The 24,894-nt window shown below is 42.0% G+C and overlaps 2 protein-coding genes across 2 annotated transcripts; both read right to left on the bottom strand.

The window, feature by feature from the left end:
• Positions 1–397: 397 nt before the first annotated feature.
• Positions 398–16,565, bottom strand: mxd1 (MAX dimerization protein 1). Its single transcript, XM_085367065.1, has 6 exons — positions 15,701–16,565; positions 14,957–15,056; positions 7,783–7,812; positions 3,372–3,486; positions 3,024–3,183; positions 398–1,601 (listed from the first exon to the last, which is right to left on the bottom strand). The coding sequence occupies exons 1-6, from the start codon at positions 15,765–15,767 to the stop codon at positions 1,405–1,407; spliced, it is 669 nt and encodes a 222-aa protein (XP_085223191.1). The 5' UTR covers positions 15,768–16,565; the 3' UTR covers positions 398–1,404.
• A 1,082-nt stretch (positions 16,566–17,647) lies between these two features.
• Positions 17,648–23,536, bottom strand: snrnp27 (small nuclear ribonucleoprotein 27 (U4/U6.U5)). Its single transcript, XM_085367855.1, has 6 exons — positions 23,358–23,536; positions 22,089–22,215; positions 21,621–21,733; positions 21,432–21,511; positions 18,266–18,330; positions 17,648–17,914 (listed from the first exon to the last, which is right to left on the bottom strand). The coding sequence occupies exons 1-6, from the start codon at positions 23,392–23,394 to the stop codon at positions 17,860–17,862; spliced, it is 477 nt and encodes a 158-aa protein (XP_085223981.1). The 5' UTR covers positions 23,395–23,536; the 3' UTR covers positions 17,648–17,859.
• Positions 23,537–24,894: the final 1,358 nt, after the last annotated feature.

The following is a 24,894-nucleotide window of genomic DNA, read 5'->3' as shown; positions in this document are numbered from 1 at the left end:
TGCGCGCGCTCCCGTTGAAAAGTCAAAGCCGACCATTTGTATTTCCGAGTGATTCACTTCATCTCAAACTGGACTCTCTTCATAAATAACTGGTAGGAACATCCACTCGCAAACCAAAACAACAACAAGTAATGAAATAATGCTCTCAGCCTCACCTGCCTGTCTTCTTTACATAAGTGGAATGTGCTCTCAGTAGATTCCCTTCCTGTTTAATACCTGGTGAATGGGGCAGTGAAGAAGTAGTGTACAAAAACGTACCAACACCCGCCAGAGCGTACCAGTATTGGGCCCAGTGGCTGGTGTTCATAATATCCATGACAAGCACACATAAGAAAGGGATGATGTTTGAAAAAAATAAAATAAATGCCCCGTCATCAGAGAGCGGCATAAAAACAATCAAACCCACCCCTGAAAACCCTCCCCAGTCACAATCTCATGCTGCACAATTTTTTTTGTTTGTTTTTTTCTTTTTTGTCGGTTTTTCTGTTACTTTTTGCTCTAAAGGGCAGGCGTGGACAAAAGATTACAGGGCAGTTGCGAGCCTGCCTGCCAAAGCCCGAGTACTGAGGGACGTATTGCTGTCGACAGTTTAACATCACTCACACACACACACACACACACACGCGCGCTCTAGTTTAGTGTCCACAAAGTCTGCCGACTGACATGTTTTTCAAACACTCAGTTCATCTGGTGGCATTGCTGCCATGGCTGCAGCGGGAGGGTTGGGTGGGGCTTTGCTAAGGGACAGTGTTTGAAAAAGGTGATAGTTTTGTTTACAAAAAAAGCTATTTTAAGTGCAAAGTACCATGCACATACGGTCGACCGGTGAGCGGGACGCAAAAGCAAAAAAATAAACAAAAAAAGCCCCGCACCATGTCAGCATCACACCTTTGGGAGAGATGGAGCGGTCTGTGTGTGTATGTGTGTGTACGTGCGAGTTGATGTTATGTGTGTGAAGTATGGGTGAAATCTCATAAGTGCTTCCCATGGCTCTTGAGGCATAGAAAAAGAGGCAGTGGGACATTGTGTGGTAACATTCTCTGGCTGAAAGTTGTGTTCTGTTTTTGTGTTTTTTTTGTCGGATGGGGGTAGGGGTGGTTGGGGGGGGTGGAGTGTCTTTGACGTCCCGCTCGTATTATCGGTGCGGAGCAGAGCGGGGGACACCCTAAAGACTGACCGCTGATGATGGGCTGGATGTCTTGGAGGTGTTGCAGTCTGAATGGAAGTCGGTGTGCAGACAGGAAGTCCGCGGAGGCCCAGCTGGAGGAGGGGCCTCAGACTTGGTCAGTCCTGGTAAAGAGGGAGGAAGAAGGGCAGGAAGGGGAGGTGAGGTCGGAGCGGGACCAAGAAGTGGTGAGGGGGCTGAGGGAAAGAGGTGGGTGCTGGGTCAGTGACGAGTGCTGTTTATAGGCTGCAGCCCAGCTGCTTAGCCTTCTCCTGAGTGTCCTGCACGTGCTGCAGGCTGGCGCTGGAGTAGCCCTCATCGCTACAGCTGCTGCGCAGGCTGCCTCGCTCGTCCCCTGAGTCGCTCACGCTGCTGGTGCTCCACTCCAAGTCACCCAGCAGGTAGTCCATCCCCTCCACGTCCACATCCAGGTCCTCTGTTTGAACAACAAGAACACAAACACGACACCATTAAAGAGCTGAATGACAACTATGTCATATTATTCATCTACTCAAGTTTCTCCGCTTATAGAGAGGATGTTATTATTACTAGTAACACTAATTAAACAACTAGTGCGAGTTAATGGTGGAACCTGTACAGCCAGCAGCAGCAGCAGCAGCTGGTAACTCCCTGCTCTGCACATCCTGCAAAAGCTCTTTTTTCCTGTATTTAAAATCCCCTTTAAACAACAGGGACAAAGCTACACAGCATAAGGGTGACACATGCACAGATCTGTTTTCATTTTAACCATTTAAAGGTTTTTGATTTTGCTCTTTTATTGAGTGACTTAATGCATTCAGGTTGTTTGATGTCATGTCCCTGTAACCCGGTCCAAATAGACAAAAAAAGAAAAGAAAAAGTGAACACTGACAGTGCTCATTTGTGCTAGGAGCACTGTCAGAGCTACAAATGACTTCCAAACAGGCCGCTGGAGTGAATGTGTCTGACCAAACAATCAGACTTCATTGAGCGCGGACTGAGGTTTCCCACTGGGCCTGGTGCTAACTACACAGCACTGTGGAGCTGATTGGCATTTGCCATAGAGTAGCAGATTTGGCATGTCCACCACTGTCGCCCTGTGTGTTTTTACAGATGAGAGCAGGAGATCAGGGACGTCCTGGTCCAGACCTGGGAGGAAATGTACAGGACATCATCTGTTGTCTCATTAGAAGCATGCCCTGATATCATCAAGCATGCATATGATCCACAAACTATTACTTCTCCATGTTTCTTCTTTCCTCTTTTACATCATTTGCTTTGGAGGGAGGACATTAACCATATGACTAAACAACAATGAATGCCACATAAATGGCACTCAGTATAAACTGCTGAGTATCATTTGGAGTTGCTGCAATGACATTTGTCAGAACGGAGGCGTTTGATGCATAATTTTTTTTCACTTGGATTTTTGGGGTATTATTAAATTGAGCGCTCTGTAGGTTGATCACTTTTGTTTGTATCAAGAAATGTAGCATCCTTTCATTCCTAACACTTTACCTCGTCCACATCAGTATAGATATCCAGAATGTTTTTTTCACATTAAGATCTGATGAGTGTGTTTTTATAAGCAGTGTATTTACTAAGACGCTTTACTTTGCACTGTGGAAGATTGTGTTTAGTGATGATGATGAAGACAATACCTGACACAAGAACAATAAAATGATGCCTATTCTGAACTTCCTGCACAACGGTTCACCTCCATATTTTTTTCATGTGCTTTGAGAGAAGATGTTAAACCATCTGAATATTTGCCCGGAGGTTCCAGACATGAAACATGTGAAGAGTGACATGAATAAAAGCATGTGGTGGTAACAAAGTCGTCTGAGCTGGCCACAGCTCTGCCTGTGTGCAGCCTCACCCTGGTCAGAGTCGGACTTATCAGAGGACTGAGTGGAGCCGGTGCTGTCCATGCGGGTCCTCTCCACTCCCAGCTGCTCTAGACGCCTCCTCAGGTGTCTCCGCTCCCGTTGTAGCTGCTCCAAAGTGTGCTGAGCTTTCCTCTCGCCCTCCTCCAACCTCTGCAAGGAAGAAGGAGAGAAAACGGCGCGCTTCATGAACAGCTCCTAATCTGCTCCTGTGTACGTGTCCACAGCAGCTTATCAGCTACTGAAACACGCAATTACTAACACACTCAGCAACCGCAGCGGTCAACAAATTGCCCTCTTCACACCGATTAGGTGAGTGGTGCATGCGCACATCCACGCACCTTGATGTGATCTTTGGCCTTCATCAGCAGGCTGAGGGTGGTGTGCCTGTTAGCATCTGGTCCCAAGGGAACGAGGGATTTCAAGCGCTCCAAACACAGTCGTAGATGTGCCCGTCTGAAGAGGAAAGATAAAAATGAAGGTGGAAGATGCTATTAAATGTACAGAAAAACAAAAAGCAAAAACAAAACAAGAAGGTAGGCCACTGAAATCTGAAAATCCCTGATAAAAACTAGTCTTTACCTGAGCTTTGAAAAGCTGAATGCAAATATCTTAAACTATCCTGTTTTTTTCTCTCTACAAGAAGTTCTACTCTTGTATTGAAATTGACCTTTTACTTAAAATTCACTTGGATGATTGGGCTTCAAGGACCTCAGATTTTTCACTGAGGGGAAACAAGCAACCTCTTAAAATACATCCAGGGGAGATTTTGTCTTCATACTAAGAGCCCTGAAAGGACTGTGTTTACATTTCTCCAAATACTGACAAATGAACAGGTGAATTATAACGGCAGCGTTTTTTGCCATCTTTTACTCTGACAAGCCTCGAATCAGTCTTGTGTCATTAGACTTTTCTAGGAACATGGGAAATAGGTGAAATGACTTATGCAAACGTGCAAACACACATGGAAATACAGTATATTAGGCAAAATCAGTGTTGGACAATTCTAATGAGTCTGAAAGCCAATACACCTTCCTTTATTCCTCTACACAGCCTGAACTGCCTTAGGCACGGCTTCCTGTCTTTCTTCAAGTACTCTTCAGGAATAGTTCTCCAGGCTTCCTGAATGACATTCAAAGCTCTTTGGATGTTGGCTGCCTCTTGTTCTCTGCCAACACAATCCCACACTGCTTTAACAATGTTGGACTTATTATTGAAGTACTGGCCAATCCATGACTGATGGAGTTCCATTGAGTTTTTCTATCCAGGTATACTTTTACTTCATTGGTAGCACGCATATTCTGAATGCTCACATTTAGACAAGTTTAACGGCAGTCTTAAAAAACACAACAAACCAAATCCTAAAGTGATGTAATATGTATCCATGACTACTGCACAGTGACATGGCCAGATAATTAGGACCAATTAGCATTTCTGCGCCAGACTGCTGTGAGGACAGGACTCTTTTTTTTTTTTCCCTCATCTGTGGTATGTCTTGTCTCTACTTGTTGCAGGTGATTACAAGCAGCAGTGGATCCTTTCTGTTTCAGCAGGAAGTTAAAGCATTAAATAGAGTGGGAATACTTCCTTGTTGTGACAGTAACTGTCATAGTCAGGGTGGAATTTTTTGTCCACTTCACACAAATTGAGTTAGTTCAAAGAGGAGATTTGCGTGTGCTGAAGCAATACCAGCCGATAAGTTCCTAGCATCAAAGCAAATATGAGGAACAAGCTGCAGTGAACTGCCTTTGTACTCTTCAGGCCTCATCAACCAGGTGTCATTACTGCAAGTATTTGTCAGACTGGAGCCACTAAACACTTTCTCCTCTTTAATGCAACCTTTGGGATCAAAGAGTATAAAGGTAGGAGCAAACGGAAAGAGGCGCCCTGTATGTTTCAGGAAGTCAGCAGTGTGTTAACTATTACATAATAGAGCTCGACAGGATGTGCGCCAACGGTCCTCTTAAACAAGAAGAAAACCAGAAAGCCATCTGCACCATATATTCAGAACTGCAACTGATGATTGATGTCACTTGCCCTTTATACCCCAGTCACACACACCTATACACAGTTCACAGCCTCTGTTTCCACCTGTATGCCCCTCAGCCCCTCTATGCTGGCAGCCTTGGCAATTTCTAAGGTCTGGTGGGTGTTGGTGACCACTTGACCCCGCTGTTACACAACACACACCTCCAGCTCCAGCCTCGTCACAGTGTGTACGTGTCTGTGCGCTTGTGTTTGCCTGAGCGAGTGGGCGTGTGTACGTCAGACTCTTCCTGAGAATGAGTGTAAAAATTGTTTTCTTTCTTTCTTTTTATTCTTTTTTTTTGACTGTGCAGCTGAAGGGCTGGCCGGCTGAGCCGCTCACTTATTGTCTGCTGCAAATAATCCTAACGTGAGCGTCACTGCCGGAAAGAGTTTATTCAAATGGTGCGCATGGAGAGCTACGAGGCTGATTTGACTCTGGGCAGTGGAAGCGCACAAATATATTCTCAACCCCTTGCCCTTTAAAAAGATAAACACACAATCGGCGAGCAGAGCTTTTGCACGCACATACAAAACAGCTGAAGCCAAGTGCCTGCTTCTCAGCTGACTCAGTCCAAAGGACATGCAGACTGTCATTACATAACATGGAAATGGTCCGGCCTGTGTTGTTCTGACATAATAAGGGCTGGCCAATGTTTGTTAAACACTGACAGAGAGCAGACTCAAACAGCACGAGTCACATGGCGATTCAGAGAAACACTACGGCGTGGTCCTAACACACAGCTATTCCAGTGACAGGTTATTCTGGTTCACTGTGTCAATAGGTAACTATACAGTAAATGTGGAGCTGCAGCCTCAGGCCACAGCCTACATTTCTCTGGCCTTGTTTCACACTTGCATACGACTGACCTGAATGCATGTGTCTGGTCCAAAATGAGGTGAATGCGCCGCCTCAGTTTGTTATACTCAAAGCAGTTGCAGCTGTCGTCACCCCTTTGACCCAAAATGGTTTCTCCCAACTAGGTCAGCTGGTGCACTTTGCCTGATTAGCAGTAAATCACCTCGCTTTCAGGGCTCTTGCCCTCTGACCTCTAACAGTGAGTAATTTAACCAAGCCAATACTGATGGAAGGGAGGTTGGGTCTCATTGCACTCCTGAGGCTTTCCTAGCAGTGGGCTGCTGTGACTAATTTACTACTCGCCACTGATGGCTTTCCATCATCACGTTAGTGGTGGGAGAAACTAACTAAGTAGGTTCTCTAGTGGTCATAATTGTGTTTTACTGCAGGGTATGAGGTGTGTCCACAAACACATACAGAGGGCTCAGCCTGTCCACTGAGCGGCTGGTTTGGATCATCTAGCTCAGAGAGTGACAGAGACTGTATCAAAATATGACTCCTATTGCTTTACATATGTAAACTGAGGACTTTACAATCATCCAAAAATGGCTTTTATCAATTGTTGGGACAGTTTATGTTCACATAAGCTAAAAGAAAATCAGCAAATTCAGGAAGCAGAATTGATTAACGAGCGTCATGACAGTTTCAACAGTACCTAACTCTAACCGTTCAATGTTTTCACCTCCACCCTTTTGCTAGTAAACCATCTCCTCTGATAACTTTTACATTTATTTCCATTACATAACCAAATTATCATGAATGAATGCTCTCCAAAATGTTGTCAAGACAACCAAGTTGTGCAGCACTGAAACTAGATCGGCTGCTCTCAGGAGCCAGAGAGCACAGTGAGCCACCTGATACAACCGTGACCCCGTCGTTCATCTCATCAGCGTCAGGAGGGCACCGTGACAAAACAGTGGCTCTGTTCAAGCATGAAACGATTCTCTCCTTAGTTCCTTTTGTTCATCATAACTTCCACCCCCCTCAAAAGAAATTACTTAACTACACCATAAAGCTCATTTTATTCTCATTACCCCCTTATCACCTAAATTCAAACTTGATTAGTTACGAGTTTACAAAAAACAACACGTCCACCATGTCTAGATATGCCACGTCTCCCTTCTGCTTATCACGGGTTATACAGCTTACCTCTTACATAAGCTAACAGGGCAGTACACAAATAAAACTTGTGCTTTTGTTTCACGATGGCAACGCGCCAAAAGAGAAAAGTTAAGGTTTATTCAGGACTGTAATCTAGCTCAACTAGTTTCTCTGCAATTTGTGCATTCATGCAACAGGCGAGCCGTCAGCCTTAGTTCGTAACTGTAGGTTTCTTAATCCACCAGAAAGGCGCGTGATGTGAGCCTGTTTAATGTGCATCTGACCTACGTCGGGCCCATCCATATGCAGAAGGGATCCTGCTTCTCACGGGTCTGCTGTGCGGCTTCACCGATAAACCCGAGGATTCCACTGAATCGCGCTCAATAATTCACCTGATAAAAAGTTGAGGTCCAGCTTCACCTGTCTACATACGCGCTGCTTTTCTTTTGATCGCCCACTCATGCATGTAAGCAGGCTCATAAAAGAGGACCAACGAACACGTCACACCACATCACCAGAGATTCGCCTACTACAATTTTAAAATCCTGATAGTCACTCTGAGAGCATTCACCTTAGATCTGGAACTTTAAAAAATGTACCTTCTTTCAAAAAGGTTTCAGATTATGTTACAGGTTACAGGACCTGAACTGGCACTGAACTAATTTAAAGACTTCCTCAGTGTGGGAGGGCATGGGGTGGCGTGAATTGATATTTTCATGGATTGAAGAACACAAACACACAGAGAGATTTGATTTCTTTTTTTTTACCTGTTCTTTTCCATTTCGTTGTGTGTAGACCTGCAGAGATAAAACAAAACACATATGAAAAATCAGACATAATAAAAAAGCCACTGATTAAAATGAAAAAAGCTAAGGCTTCCCCTTCTCCACATGCACCGCAATCCAGGCAGAGGAGGGAGCACGAGAGAAAGGGTTGTGTGGGAGTCTGTGAACAGCCGGAGCTGCTTACAAAATAAGATTCAAAGAGGGAAAAAAAGACAGAAAAAAAATGAAGAAAAGCCTGGGTGTTCTTATGCCTGAGGCCTGTTTCATGGTGGAAGCTTTTTTTAAGGACCACACTCGTACACAGATACGTGATGAGGAGGCCCGACGGTAAACATAGTAACAGTAACCAGAAACAGGAGTAGATGGGACTCTGTCCCTTCATATTGCCTGATTATCCATTGTACATGCAAGCCTGAGCAGAGTGGGGGTGGGGGGAACACAGTGAAGGTAAAATGAGAGATAGAGGTGTGCTCGCGGCCAGCATGACTCTGTCATTGCAGTATTAAAACATCTCTCTATCTGTAACACACACACGTACACACACACACAGAAATGGGGTCAAGTGTAGGGTTTGGTAGAAATGTGTCTGACCTGTGAGAGAAAGGATAAACAGGAGAGCAGGTCACGAGCAGAGAAGAAGATCCCCTCTACATTCTTGAACGCTACTCAACCTCCACCTGAACCCCACCATCCACCCCCATGCTGAATCCCAAAATAGCCTCTGCATTTTTCCAGCTCTGCAAACTAATGCACTGTCCTGCCTACACACATACACACAAACACAACCTCAAAGGTGCCCCCTCGTGTGTAATCTCAGTTGCTGGGCCAAACCTGGGTTTAAAGCTCGGGGTTGACCATATTTTCACTGTGTCGCAGCGTGTCACTGCAGCATGTGTGTGGCTGTCTTTCTGCCACTCGCTTTGGGTGTTCTCTCTGTCACTTGGCCCCCTCTAGCCAGTGTACATTCCTGTATGGGGCAGACAGCCGCTAGTGACATAACAGAGCTGGCAGGGAAGTGATCCCACTCACTGAGGCTAGATTTCAGGCTCTGAGACACCTCATAGCTCTCTGCTACTTTACCAAACACACCTATGCCACCACAATGCAGAAGCAATATTTAAGATGACATGCTATGCTAATTTCCAACTCCATCACTGTTCTAGTTACTTAAAGTACAGTCATATGAAAAAGAAGGTTTCCACAGGAGAAAACTAAATACACACATTTTCTGCTTGCATAGGAACTAAGATCTTAAACAGCAGCCAGGTGCTGCTAATTAAATGCATTTGTTTAACTGATCATCTCCAAGTGTGAGCACCTCTATAAAAGCTGAGGTTTTTGCAGTTTGCTGGGCTGGAGCACTCAGGTGTGTGTTAACACAGGGCCACAATCTTTCGAAGAGTAGATGGCCCAGCAAATTCCCTCTGTGCAGTGCTCAGAGAAACTACTGGCCTCAGTTAGTATGTTAAATATTAAAGTTCATAACAGTACAGTTCAAAAAAGAATGAACATATGGTTGATTTGGAAAGACTGACAGGAGAAAGTCTCTTCTCTCCCCTAAAAGAACATAGGAGCACAGTTTAGGGTCCCAAAGTTGCACCTGAACAAACCCAAACAATTTTGAAACAATGTCCTTTAGACAGATGAGACCAAATTGGAGATGTTTGGCTATACTACACAGTGCCAGCCCAAAGACCACATATTAACTTATAGAGGGGTGCTGACTTGGACTTATGTTGCAGGCACAGGATTTGGACACCTTACAATCACTCAGTCAACCATGAATTTCTCTGTATAATAAAGTATTGTGAATTATAATGTGAGGCCATCTGTCTGACAGATAAAGCTTGGCTCAAACAGAACGACTAAAAAGAAAATAATTAAGATTCTGCAGTGTCAAAGTTCAGATCTCAACCTTACTGAAATGCTGTGGTGCAATCTTAAGTGAGAAGTGCATCAAAAATACCTGCAAACCCAATGAACTGAACCAATGCTGTCAAGACGAGTAGGTCAAAATTCCTCAACAATGATGTGAGAGACAGATAAAGTCATAAGGAGACAGCTACTTCGAGGTATTGCTTAAAGGTGGTTCTACAAGCTTCTGAATCTTGGGAAAGTACTTTTTTGTCACAGAACTATACAGAGCCTTGTGACAGACTGGCTTGTGGGTCAACCTCAACATTTGTTTTTGGAGAGGAAATCACTGACCAAAAATAGAGAAAACACACAACAAACAAGTCTCACTAAATGAGCTACTGTCACCTCAGAGGTCCTCAGAAGGTTAAATACTGGATCACAGAGTTGCTGCCAAACGATTCACCAGCGCACTTTTCTTTCAGCTGCATCAGCCTGAACAACACGGCGTGATGACCACCGAAAGGCACCAGTTGACTGCAGAATGATTATGGCAAGCTCCTCGTGTAATTTCCACAGTGCACTGTAGTTGCGTATTGTATGAATGTGTGTGTTTGTGAGTGAGGAGGGGGAGGACTCTTTCTCCTTGTCTGTAATGGAGGCGCTGCTGTTCTCCACTGACGGCCAAAAGTGAGAGCAGAGCAGGAAAGACACAGAAGGATGGAGGAGGTGAGGAGAGAGAAATGCGAGAGGGAGACAGAGAGAGAAATGAGGGGGAGGGTGGACTCCTTACTACTGACACACATGCACACGTCCACGCCAGAAACATGGCGAGTCCCCTCCCCCACTACTACTACTCACACATCTACGCTTCGGGGGAAACAACATAAAACTGATCAAATAACACCAATTAATTGATTTGATCTTTTCCAGCAGAGATCAACCCAGGGTATTCTGTACTGTTAATCACCAAGAGACAATGTCAGATCCGACTACATCAAATCATCGTTGCAGAGATACCCTTATTAATGCCGTGTGATTCTGCTGCCCTTAAATAGCAATGAGTAATAGCTGAAAAAAAATGCTTCAGAACTGGAAATGGAAAAAGGAAAGGCTGGTGAACGAAAAGTTGTTTTTTGGTTGTTTTGGTTTTTTTTTTACCAGAAATAGCAACAAACCAAGTAAGTCTACACATGCTAGGACATGATCTGAGTTAGAAGCACGTCTTTTCAATACTCTACACCCTGTGTTTTTGAAATCACAGCAGAAATGGTAGCACACTCCAAATTTGTCCCAGTCACTTTTGTCGAAATCAACTGATATACTGCTCGATGTAATGAATAAGCAGTTGTTTCCTTTAATAAAGAGGACCAATGCTGTATATTTTCAGCTTCATATATTTATTTCTAGACCAGAGGAGCTTTGCATAATTTACAGTTCAAAATAATGGTCACATATCTCTCCTAATGGGCCTTTGTGCCGCCGTTCAGTTCACAATCCACGCGAAAGAAGCTGCTTTAGCTCCCCTACCCCACAACTTTCTTGTGATTGCCCCACATGAAGAGAAGGTTTGCAGAGGAAATGGGTGGGGCTTCTGAGATCACAATCAAACTTGATTGTGTCAGAGACAAACATTAACACTCTCATTGACATCATACACAGCTGTGAATATAAAAAAAATGTCCTAAATTCATATTTATCTTATAGCAGGCCTTAGTGCAGCTCCATCACTTCATTAACTGTGAAACAAGCCGTTTTTAGCTCTTCTCCTTTAACACCACAATTTTCTGAACTAAGCTTTCCTCCGATTAACTGTCCCTCATAAAGACATTGACTGATCAGCAGATTGGTGAAGCTTCTATGCTCACAACCAGAGCTGCATACACTCTCTGACATGATAAAGATCCCAGAGTAGAAAAAAACTGTCTGAAGCCTGAGTAATTGGCTTTCTGGGATTACTGGGACATACTCAGATGTCATTATTTAAACCTTTGACCATATTTAGTATGAACATCATAACTGTATAGATAAGACAGGAAATGTATATTTCAGACATGATGCTGGTTTCTATAAGTTGGCTAAACTGTTTTCTTTTGACTACACTTGAATTCTTGGCCACAAAGTTATTAGATTAACCATCCAGAGTCAGGCTGGTCAGCTTTATGAGTCACAAGATGCACCTCAACTTCTTCCAAATTCATTTCCTCCATTGCACATTTAGTTTTCCCTCTTTTATTGTTTACTTTTAGTTACGTCAGCCACTTACAGAAAACCGCACAATGTTTTTTTTTTTTTTTTTAAGTATACCAGTGATCAGGAATAACAGGAAAATGTCTAGATTTCTATCAAATCAGAGGCAGATGTAACTGCTACAAAAACCATACAAATACAGGAGTAGAAAAGAGTGTTGATAGTCCAGAAAATATACCTACAATCCTACATCAGATGAGTCTTACACAAAGCAGATTATGCACCCCAGCATATATTTTCTGCACTGACGGATGAACAATGGATGAACAGTGTACCCTCATGGCAATACACCTGATACACCAGTTTCACCAACAAAGCATGTCTCTGAAATATTTTTAGAGGTATTATGAAACTCTTCTGTAACTGTAGCATCGGAACTTTTTATTGCAGCTTCATGCAATATGAACCATCAAGCACTTTAAAATATTTATATTAATTACTGGATCTGTGCAAACAGCTGGTGGTGCTCTCATCAGTTGCTTCTTTGATCTGCTGCTTTTTTAAAATGTTTGAATGAAAAGAAGGCACATAAAGGTTGGGATCAACAATATGTCAGTTTTGTGTTTACTGAAGGACAGAAGCAGGTGCCTAGATGTCACTGTTTTATCTCAAAGATCAGTTTCCAACAGCCTTTAATTTACTTCATCCTCTCTGTTGAAACAATCACCTGCAGTAGTTTAAACCTGCCTTTTCTTTGGTAAAGTTTGTACACACAGGAGATAACTTCCTACACAGGATCATGACAGCAAACTGGAGTCCAATCGCAGAGTGCAAATTGATCTACGGATTGCGGAGGCAACACAAATCTGTCCTCATACCATTGATTTACGGAATTCAGGTTAGAGACTCTAAATTGACTAGTGTCCACTTAGAAGACAAGCGCAGCCCGGACTCACCACCACCGGACTCACTTAAATGTCTTCTGCATCACCTTGACTGACCCACTTTTCCTTACTGTGGGGTCATTGACTTTAAGCCAGGATGACGTTTGTATCTGTCACTCATATACTTTAAAGAACACATGGGGAAGACTAAACGTAATCTTAACCTAACAGACTCACACATACGTGTGACATCAGAGGACCTTTTCTGCAGTGTTATATATGAATTAGCCATTAGACTCTGAATTACAAAATATTACTTGGTAGCAACACCTAAAGTGGCCTATGCATACAGCATGTCAGTGCTGTTGACAGATTATGGAGCGCTTCTAAAGCCCTGTCCACATATAAGGTGAGCTGATGGGTGGACACCAGCAGATATTTCAGGTTCTGGTTGCATAGGTTATCCTCTTGCACATGTGCCACCCTGTCATATGTCAGTCAACACAATCCTTTACCACCATTGGTAGATGCTTTTCCATCAATACTTCACTGACAGATAAGGCATAGTCTGCACATCATGTAAATGTTAACTCAGCCTACGTACAGTAAATCTTTTTCATACAAGCTATGGATTGAACATGTACGCATGCACCCTGTGCCATGGGGTGCATGGCACAGGCACCCCATGGCAACCTCATATAATAGGTTATTTATTATATAATACTGTTTATCAGAATTTTCTTCTCTGCAAATATTTCGAATCAAATAAATAACTAAACAATGCAATCAGCTGCTACTCCAGTAAGTCTTTAATCCTTTGTACCAACTCAACCTCCACCGACTCAGTATGCAGCTAGTGAGACTAGCTCTTGCTCTTCTATGCAGCGTCAGTGAGCTGAACCAGTTCTCTATGTGCTGCAGATTCTGCTTAGAGAGGTCTTCCATCTCCAAGTGAAACTTCAGGGTAGAGGGACAACTGTAGTCACTCGCTGTACACGGTGGAGTTGGAGCCTGTCCAACCCTGGGAGAGATCCTCTCTGGGGAAGCATGGGGTTCACTAAAACTGCAACATAACTTGAAAGCTAGCTGGTAAACCAACATGAGGCAGTAAGGGTCACCTGGTTACCAATGACTAAACATTCATGATAAGAACACTGTCCATTAGTAAACTGACTGCAGATAGTGTTATTCTATGAGAAAATAAGAAAATAAATGCTGATATTTTCACTATATTAGGTATACTAAAAACTGAACACGTAAAACACATACGTGAAAAATACTATTATAAGTATTGTGGTATTTTGTGTTGGTTGAAGAAACAAAGATGCAACAGGCAGGCGGTAATTCTAACAGTTAAAACATTAGCTGACATCAGCTGTGCTCTCACTGTGGCAGTCAGTGATAAAAAAGATAATAGATAATTCATAATCCTATGTTCTATTCTTCATCAACATCATAAAGTGTGCAGGAATGACTGAAATGCAGATATGGTGATCAGACGCTAACCGTATCTATAGCTTACAGTGGAAGATCAGAGAGCTGACTTATTTTCTGTAACAATCCGAAAGCTTCTACGGATAAGCTCTCAGCAAAATACATGATCAGATACATACAAATACAATTTTTTTTGCAGATATATTACGTAAAAGGCATTAACATGTTATTTTGATTATAAAATTGGCCTAGCCTGTCTGTCTTTTCTTTGCAGTTAGATTGGTGTTTGTAACAGTGTGTCTGACCCGGTCACTATTTGATGTCAAAACAACAAGGTAGTGTCTCGCAGTCATAACCCTTTTCAAAGCTTTGGATGTTTGATTGTGACCATGTTTGGCCAAGAGCACAAAGTCGCTGTTTCAACAGCGTTGCTGTGAATATAACAAATTATGCAAATAGGGATGAGGCTGCTATCTCTGAACTCACTGCACTTCCTGCCATTTTAAATTTGGGCAGTTAGCGTGTCCACCTGGAAGCACAGTACAGAAATGCATAAAAAAAAATTTAAAAAATGAAAAAGCAAGCCTCACATCACAAGCACCAAATAAGGATTTTGACTTGAAACACAAACACTAGTGTGATGAAGAATGGCTTAATCCTCCAAGAAGTGAGGAGGGGAAGAGAAGGGGGGGGGGGGGGGGGGGGGGGGTGCGGGGGACCCCTGAAGTGGGGATGTGATGGGCGACTTGTTGCAGAGCAGGAAACCAATCAGGCATGTACAGTTTTGCCTTTACCTGCTACTTGTGTTTTTCTTGCTTTTGCTTTTCCTTTTCAAACTTTCCCTCTCCCGGCTGCTGATGAATGGCGGCATGGAGGCATAGCCATGTTCAGCTTCTGCAAGCAAGTAAACAACATAGTGGTCACATGTCCTGAAATCCTGCAATGGAAAATATACCCACAGTGAACAGAAGGAGAGACTGCACAATGTGTCACATTTCAGCTTTAGCTTTTGGCATCCCGCAGCAATGTCTTATGCTTTTTAGCAGGCATGCGGGGAATGGGTCTCAAGTAGTATCTTTTAGCCCTTTCCCCCTTCCTCGGGATGGACAATGATGTCATCTTGAACTGGAATAAACCCCACTAGCAAACCACAACAGAAGGAAAGGAGGGGCGTCCACGAAAACAATGTCTCCCTGCACATCTGCCACATATGCATTCATTCTTTCATTATCGCGAATGCAAATGCCCGTTTGTCTTTACACGTATGCATTATGCGCCTGTAATCACATATTTATTAGCACCTGTTTGGGGCAGGTGATGCAGCCTGCTGAATCGATGCGTGAAATTCGACATTTATGAATTTATTTCATGGCCTGATTGTTTGATGTAATAAGAATAATAATGGGAAGCAACAGGATTTAGGAACGCATCAAACGACGTGTGCTTAAATCCGAGTGATTCGGAGGGGGAGGGGTGTTAATGTTACATTGCACAGAGTGAATAAGAAAAGAGTAGAAAAGAATACAATGATACTTTACCTCGTTCCCTGCGATCAAGGTACTCGGCTGCTTCGATCAACATCTGCACCATTCCGATCGCCGCCATTTTAAACAATAACACTGATAATTTAACAATCCTAAAAGGAATTCCGTGGCTGTACACAGGCTGCTTCAGGGTCCTGCTTCTTTTTCACACTTGGGTAGCTCGCTGTTCTGTCAGTTATTATTTTTAAAGAGCCAGAGAGAGCGCGTTACAGAGTTGGTCCTTCACTGTTAAAGGCCTTGAATGCAGCACCAGTCAGTTCGAAAAGCCAAACTTCCTCTGTGGTTGTTAAATTAAGGATATGGTGTTAGCTGGCTAGTAAGGGCTGACACTAATAACACTTCTTCAGGAGCTAAGGTTACTTTGTTCCCTTTTAAGTCAAAATGCCAGCTAAATATCGTCAGCTTTATAGTTGGCTCTTCGAGAAAAGACGGCTTGTTGACAAAAACAAAACGAAAGGCTGTGTGACATACAAAAATAATCCCCGAATTGCTCTATTTGGTGAAAAAAAGGCTGGCTAACGTTAGCGCCAATGTTAAGCTGTCAAATTAAATATGGAAAGTTCTTGCTATCTCGGTTGTATTTGGAAAAGCTTCGGCCAGTGAAAAAAGAACGTTAGCATGTACAGTTGCTAGACACTTGCCTTGTGAAAATTATATATATATATATATATAAAAGAGCTAGCTGTTTTAAAGTTCAGCCGACGATGTCATCCAACCTTATCGGTTCAGAGCTATGGCTGGTTAGTTTTGCGCCGGTTTAACGCGCGATACGTCTCGCTGGAAACGCAGATAGCGACTGACATCAACTGAAGAAGAGTGACTGTTTGTCAAACAGCTTCCAAAATAGTGGCTTGTTGATCTGGACACCAGCTCTCTACTGTACTGTACAAAGATTCTGGGTGCTGCAATGTGATTGGATACTGAGTATAACCTCTCAAGCTCCTATTCGGCGTTAAAACCGTCAATTGCAGAGAGGGTTCAGCGCTTACTTCAACTGTGGACCTTAAGCAGCCATTTTGGTTCTAATTAACATCGGCTGAAACACACTGTGTACAGCCACAATGGAGACAGTTTCTGCGCTATACACTCCTACACAGTAATTGGTTGTTTTTTTCTATGAACTTGACAGCTATTGGCCCTAGTGGGCACGAGCCTATCTGACAACGCCCGCTTTTGACAATCAACACGCCTCTCTGCCATGCTGTTTCTCGGTGTATGGCAGCGATTGGCTCCCGTTGTGTCATTTAATAAATTTTGTGATACATGATTGGTCCAATTCACATGACCTCTTATCATTGGTCTCTTTCTTCTCCGTCACAAACTATCTGCACGCATGCGCCCGCTTGTTGCTTTCTGATCCATAATGGCTTTAAAAGGCTCGGCGCTAGATTGGATCTGCCGGAGGGATGCTCGGTTATGATTGGTAGTTGGGGTAAGGACAAGTACAGGGATTGGTTATTTTGGTGGGTCGGTTCTGTCAGACAGCACAGCTGATCCAATCTAGTATGAAACATTTAAACGCTTGCTTCAAAATGAGAGGGATCATTATTTTAGAGCACGATAAACCCTGGACTTGAACAAATACCACCCCAGGAAAGGTTTCTTAGCAGCCTTTACGTAGGACTGAATTTAAACCTGGATTTGAAACAATCCTATAGGATACATTTCTCAGAGAACACCAAATGAGATTATGCTATATTTAAACTAGAAAGAAACGCAAGCATTCACAGGAATAACCAATCTGATCCTATTCAATCCTTAAAAGGGACAATGAATAATGTCATATTTAGCCATTATTTCAAAAGAAACCGTGTTCCTGCACAACCTAGCGGATGGATATTTAATCAGTGCATAAGCATTTTAATAAATTAATTTTCATAATCAGGACAGAAAGCATGTTTTTTTTAATGCTTTTATTTCAAATAAATCATCCATGTCAGCAATATTAAGCTCAGTCTCACCCAGCTGTGAGTACATCTTGCAGGTACTTCTATTTACATGTATGCATTTGCTTATAAAAAGGTATATACACGACTGTTAAATCACACAAAACACGTAAGATATTGAACATGCCATCTATTTTCATAAGGGTGGGGGGAAGGGAGGGTACACACAGGTAAACTTATTGGGGAACATTGGAGTTGATGATACTTTCAAGCAATGAAGTCCAGCGGCCTGTTAAATCCACCCTTTCTGTTCATGTACTGCCTGTAAAATAAATATATAAGAAAACATTATATCACTGTTTCCCTCCCAACACACACAGATTACATCATCGAGCACCAATGGGAGCGTTGGCATCTCTGCATAGAAACACCTGCGGAGGTGATTGGCTACTTTAACAGTGATAGATGCTGAGAGTGCACACTGTGAAGAGGGGGGCAGAAAAATTGACGTAACTCAGCAACACGACTAACAGCTGGGGCTCCAAAAGAAATTTTAAAAAGGATCTGTCACTAACAAAGGAAAGCTTATGAAATATCCAAAGAGACGTGCTGCACTGTACAGACACGGCACAACCAAACAACTACAAATGCTTGTTTCTGTTCAATGACCTACCTGTATTTTCTCTTCATGGTCACATTGACGGCATACGCGTTACTTGAGCCATCAGTCTTCTTCCCCTGTGTAAAAACAATGTTACTGCATGACATATCACGAAACAAACTTTTAAAAAACATTCTTAGCTAAACATGACAGTGTACAGATGAAGCTGAATTGGGTCAAGCTCATGATAGCAGTTGGAATTCTCTAAATATGCATTTCACGGAACTGAAGGATTTTGATCAGTGGAAAACAGTTTTGTTAATAGGACACAAACCCAGTGGCCTGCCAGAGGAACCTCTTTATCAACAATAACACTGCTAGTGTTCAATGGACTGAGTTTTGAAGTGACCCTTTTCAACCCACTGTTTGCTCTTTGTGATTATATTAAGCTTACCAACTCTTATTGGATAAACAGTTTGCCCAACCACAACTATTAGCTTATAATTGCAACTATTCATCCACTTCTTGTAACTGCTACTCTTTATTTAGTGATTACTTTAAGTCTATCCACTTATTTTCCCCTTTTGATCATTTTCATAATAGACAGGTTTCATACCATTTAGAATGTTAATCTATTCTTATAGCTAACAATTTGATTTGATTGAATCTTTATTTTTAATGTGCCTGTTATTCTGTTTTCTGTCAAGATGATCCCACATTGCTTCAATAATGTTGATGCTCGGCTATCTAACCGGGTGTGCTTTGGCAGTGTGACTGGGTCATGCTAAACAATGAAGCCCTTGCCAGTCACATGCTTCCCAGATGCTATTACATGGTTGATTAAAATGATGGTACTTTTCTGTGTTCATACTGAACAGCACTGCTTGAAGTGCAGCCCCAAACCACAAAAAAGCCTCCACCCTCTGTTTTAGATTGCTGCAGACACTCAGTGTTGTACCTCTATCTTAACCTCCTGCATACATATTATGAAAAACTGAACCAAGAAACTCACATTTTGATTTATCATGTCTAAGACTTGTTACCACCGATTTTCAGTTCAGTTCTTGTGTAATTTGGAACACTTCAGCCTTTTCTCCTTTTATTCTTCCTTAAGAATGGTTTCACCTTTCCACTAACACTATTTTTGATGAGGCTTCAGTGAACAGATGACCACCCGAAGGGTCAGATGCTTCCCTGTGCCAGGTCATTGCTGGATTTGTTCCTACTTCAAAAGAATATTACTTTTAGATACTGTGACAGGCTATTAGCAACAAAAGTCCCTAAAGGGTTAGGGTTATAACACTGCTCGTTATAGAAGCAAAATAAATGAGAGCGGCTCAAGACTCTTGCACAGTACTGCAAACTTACATTAGCCATGGGGGGCTTGCTGTCATGTGAAAGCTGCTCTATTTGTACTAGGGCTGCCACGATTTGTCGACTAGTCACGATTACGTCGACTATCAAAATCGTCGACGACTGATTTAATAGTCGACGCGTCGTTTGAAACTTTGTACGATCACAAAAGACGCAGGAATAAGTGGCAGGATTTAAGAGTGTAATAACGGACTGAAACAGAAGATGGCAGCATTGCATGTACAAGGATGTCAGCTACCGTTAAACCCCGAAGAAGAAGAAGAAGAAGAAGAAGCAGCTGTGTCCCAGAATTCATAGCGCGGCCCAGCGCAGTTTCCAACAATGGCGGCAGCTGGTTAGTTTTAATATTACTCTTATTATTCTTTCTGGGTCACAAAATAAACGTTTAACATATTTTCAGGCGAGAATGTAGCTGTGTAAACCTCAAATATCTGCTCAGTTTATCAGGACACCACATATTTTCAAAAGCGCTCCGACGTTTTCGGAGACATCTGTTACCCACTAGCTCGTTAGCGAGCCGGGGGCTAGGCTCACTAGCGCCGTGAGAACACCGGACTCCCCGCAAATGGTTTTCAAACCCACCGCCGTCTTTCGCTACTCAGGTTAAATATATATGAGTCACTTAGATAACTTAAAATGTTATTGTTTGGCTTTTTTTTTTTTAGTATTTTATTTGTTCCTGAGTAAATCGGTTTGGCTGAGATTAAAGTTATAGTTTTTACACAGCTGAATAAACGTCAAGCAGACAGCTGATTATCAGAAGTGTGAGATGCTCCAGAATATACTCCAGTGTCCTGTTATATTTTAGATAGCAAGGAGTTTATTAAACTTCACCGAAACAATCTGCAAATTTCATTAAAATTTAATAAACTATCATCTTGTCTTTATTTTTAGTTAGCACAGACCTTAAATACTTAAAGCTGTAAGCTAATGATAGTTATATAAGAGCAGATGCTGCTGGTGCAATAAGCTGTAGTTTTACGTCTAATGGATGATGATCTGATTAGTCGACTAATCGCAAAAATAATCGGTGACTAGTCGACTATCAAAATAATCGTTTGTGGCAGCCCTAATTTGTACATGAATGTAGATTCATGTACAAACATTTCAGTATGTGTCAATTATGTCAATTTTTAACCGTTTTAAGCCCACCATAGAACCAAGTCCGCCTGAGCTTATCTTTACATTATTACATGCTGTAGTGCCATTTTTGGAGCATTTCCAGTTGCTATACATCAATAAAATCATTATATCCTAAATTTAAATCATACGAATGCAATATGTCCATAGTAACTACATAAATACCAAAAATGTGCAATAAACTAAAAAAGAAACTGAAAATTGTTTTTTTTTTTTACAAATTTTTCTAGTTACAGAAACTTCAGAGGTACATCCCCCAAAACTGTAAATGCAAAGTTTCACAAAATAGTTCCCAGCCACAGGAAATTTATTTTGAGTGTCTTTATAATTTCATTTTTGAGATACACTAGTTTTTACAACCTGCAGCAAAAACGAAAATATAATAGGGATTTGAAAATAGTTATGCAAATTGGAGCGTGCACGCTCCAATTTGACAGATAAGCAGGGGGGAAAAAAGAACCATAACTCAAAAACAACAGTATTCCCCTAAATAGAAAGAGTCAAGGGAAAAATGTGAAAAATGTCCCCTTTATTTAAACAAGGACAACCTGCTTTTTACAGCAGCTGCTCTAATCAATTTCATCAGTGCCAATGTGCTTTTGGAAGTTCCATTTCAATCCACTGAAATAAATGCAAACATACTGTGTGTGTGTGTGTGTAGTGAACTTTATTAGAAATAAACTGCACCCCCTTGTGGCTGCATAACACATAGAACAACTCTCACCTTGCTGGTATCAAAGTTCCCAAATCCCATAAGCTTCATCATCTCAATCTCCTCCTCCGTTTTGCCCTGCATGTCCTCCGCTATTTAAAAAATAGAAAAAAAACATTGAATTTAGTCTCTGTTACTACAAAATGCCTGAAAAACTAAGATTCCTGCTTAATGTGCAAGTGTATAAATAATGTCTGATACCTGAGATCTGAATGGGCTTTGCCGTCTTTTCCTTTGAGTCTTTGCGCTCATCATCTCGTCTCTCCTTTTGTCTCGAAGGAGAGAGGGAGGAGGATCGATGACGTCGGGGAGACCTGCAAAAGGAGCACAGTGATGGCTGCAGGATGGGTTATCACATCTAATCAGAGCAAATAAGGCACTTTGTGGTGCTCTTGTATTGTTTAAAAGAATCTCGACAAAAAGTTTGTTAACAAAGGGCAAAGAAAATCACAAGTGCACCACTACTCATCTGAAACAACACTTCTCTGTGATAGTAAACTGGAAACTGCCGTTTATTCAGTATATACTAACAATACTCATTGTGACCAAAATCTATCACAGCTCTGCATGGGTAAGGTCTCTAAAATAGTAAATGAGGTGGAAATATTAGTCTTGAAAACAAAGTTTCTCTAAACACAAAAACAAATACACCAACAAACAAAAATTCACCTTGAGCGTCTCCTGTGAGGAGACCGTGAGCGACTCCTGCGACGGTCCCGTTCCCGATCTCGAGAGCGATCCCGCTCCCTTCGTCTTCGCTCACGCTCTCTAGAAGTTGAGCGGGAACGTCTTCTTTCTGGAGGACGAAATGACATCATGGCATTAACTGAAGCGTCTTGAACAGCAGACTGGCATCTATATACTGTAGCAGTCTTAAAAATCCAAACGTCGGCTATTTTCTTCTGTACTGTGTTGGATTTCTGCCATACCATATAAAATAAAACGTCTAAATCTCACATATAATTGGGAAAAACTGGTTGAAATTTAACAACTTTTTTTTAGAAATAACTGTTTTGCTATTACTTCTGTAGGATGGAGTATTATGTATTTTCATAGGTACTGGTATCATGTCTGAAATTGGGCCAACCATAATCAGCACACAATTTCTTGCTACTTACCTTGGTTGTAGTAAAAAGCAAACCGAGTACAAGGTGCTAAATTAGTACCAGTTCATTTGCCATTTATAGTCAAAAGTACTGTACCATTTAGGAACCCACCAGACGTGACCATAGCATAGACTTTCACCTTTAATTTATAGGGTTTAATAAAAAAAATGTTGCATTAACTATTTAGCAAAAATTGAAATGACAGTGAGAGGCTATGAGATATTATATCCGCTTCATGCATCAATTTTTAACCTCTAAAAATAGAGGACCGTGTATTGGATTTCCCAAACTGATCATACAAAAATCTCGGGAAATTAAACTGTAATTTGTCCAGCAGATTTTCTGTATCTTTGAATCAAAGCTGTATCTTTGCAAAACACACGTTAATTATCCTGATAAATCACGCAGAAATATATATTTTTAACATGCAGTTTTTTTATTCCAAAAAAACCCCAACCAAACAAAAAACAAAAACCCTACATCAGACCCAAAAATGCACTGCTGGTTAGGATGGCGTCTTCTCCTCCCGTGGACCCCTGGAGAGTGTTTTTGTTTATCCCCCATTTTATGCACAGTACGTGAACGCAGCTCGGGAATCGTATCGAAGCTACTGCGAGTTCTCCACACATCTAGAACCTTTTGTTAATACGACAACCCAGTCGATGCACACAGTTACAATTAAAATATCAGTTTTGCTTCTAGTCCCTTTGAGGTATAGGTTATTATCTTTATCAGGCAGAAAAACGCGATTTCATAAAGCACATTTACTTCTCGGCGTGTTGGCGAAGAGACGACGTTAACAGAAAAACAGCTAGCTACTTCAGTTTCTTACCTCGTCTTGGAGGAGTTCGACTCCTGCTCCTACCCATTCTCCGAACAGATAAGATACTAGACTCACAAAAAATGGAAAATAAATGTAATACAAATCAGCTGGAAGTTATTTGTATGTCGCTGGTGGATGCTACTAAATGCTACTCCAAACCGGTCTCTTTTTTTTTCTTGAGCTTCGTATGCAAGTTTCCGGTCACGTACAGGAAGAAGAGCGCCCTCTACCAACCTGGAGGATAGTTTTCTTGTTTGGTGGCATAGCCTTTATGATGTTAACCAAAACATCCAAGACCAGCTAGTAATGAATAAAAGCTGTTGTTCATTCTTCTTCTTCTTCTTTTTAAAAAAATGAATAGTATTTAATGACACATGTGAAGTGCAGAGCTGTAGTAACCTCAGAGAGAAAAAAACTGAAGAGACAAACCATGAGGGTATAAGTAAGATGGCAACTGTAGTACTGCATGAAGGAGTCAGGAGTGGTACATAAGAATGCCAGAGTGGTGCAGGATGGATACGAAGATAGTGAGAGAGTGGTGATGTGTGCACTAGGAGCAACAGATGGGTTACAGATGGGGGTGGGATTACAGGGATCGACTCTAAGACCCTTCTTGTTTGCAGTGGTCATTGACAGGTAGGAGGTCAGGCAGGAGCCTCTGTGGACTATGACATGGTTCACATGGTGGTCTATAGTGAGAGTAGGGACCATCTCTCAAGGCTGAAATGGTTTTGGCATGTGCCGAAGATGGATAGCGATAGATATACTGGGCAAAGGATCTTGGAGATAGGGTTATCTAGGAAAAGAGGAAGACCACAAAGAAGATTTGTGGATTTAGTTAAGAAGTACATGCAGAGGACTGGTGTGACAGAAGAAGATGCTAGGGACAGGGTGAGATGGAGCCAGATGATCTGCTGTGGCGACCTCCAAAGGTAGCAGCTGAAAGAAGCAGCAGCAGCATTTAAACAGATCGTGTGCATTAGCTTTTAAATTAATAGCAGTGGCTGTCTTAGGTATTTGGCTGACTTTGAATTCAGTTCCATCATCCAGCATGTAAATGCTTTTGCAATCATACTTTTGAGGTATCCTTACCTCAAGGTTGTATGGGAAGGAGGAAGAAAATTTAAGCAGAGAAAGAAACAGAGACAAAAAAAATGTGATTTTAAGTCAAACTCAACCTTTAATGACTGATACATGGTAACCTTGCAACACTCACTTATACATTCTAATATAAAATAAATTAAGACCATGAGCAAACATCACACGTCAGCGTCAGCTACTAGTTCAAACAGAAAGTCGTTACTGTTCAGAGGTATTCTGCACATTTAAAAAGAAAACGACAAAAAGTGGAATGTTTAGTACCTTCTGTTTACTGGCTTACAGACTGCACCGACAAGCAACAAACTGTTTATGCGTCATCCCTTTGGCTTCGATCAAAGCGTTCACAGCAGCTCGTCGCGAGACCTCGCGTGCTCGCCCAGCTTCGTCTTCCCATTCTTGTCCCTGCTGTTTTAACACCAAACCAGCGTTCAGCAGAGCGCGATCA

This window comes from Diplotaxodon limnothrissa, linkage group LG12 (assembly GCF_057381915.1).
Source record: "Diplotaxodon limnothrissa isolate DT_005_m linkage group LG12, D_limnothrissa_male_GT1.1, whole genome shotgun sequence".
Lineage (NCBI taxonomy): Eukaryota > Metazoa > Chordata > Actinopteri > Cichliformes > Cichlidae > Diplotaxodon > Diplotaxodon limnothrissa.
The sequence above is the reverse complement of the archived record's forward strand: the minus strand, read 5'-3'. Positions and strand labels throughout refer to the sequence as shown.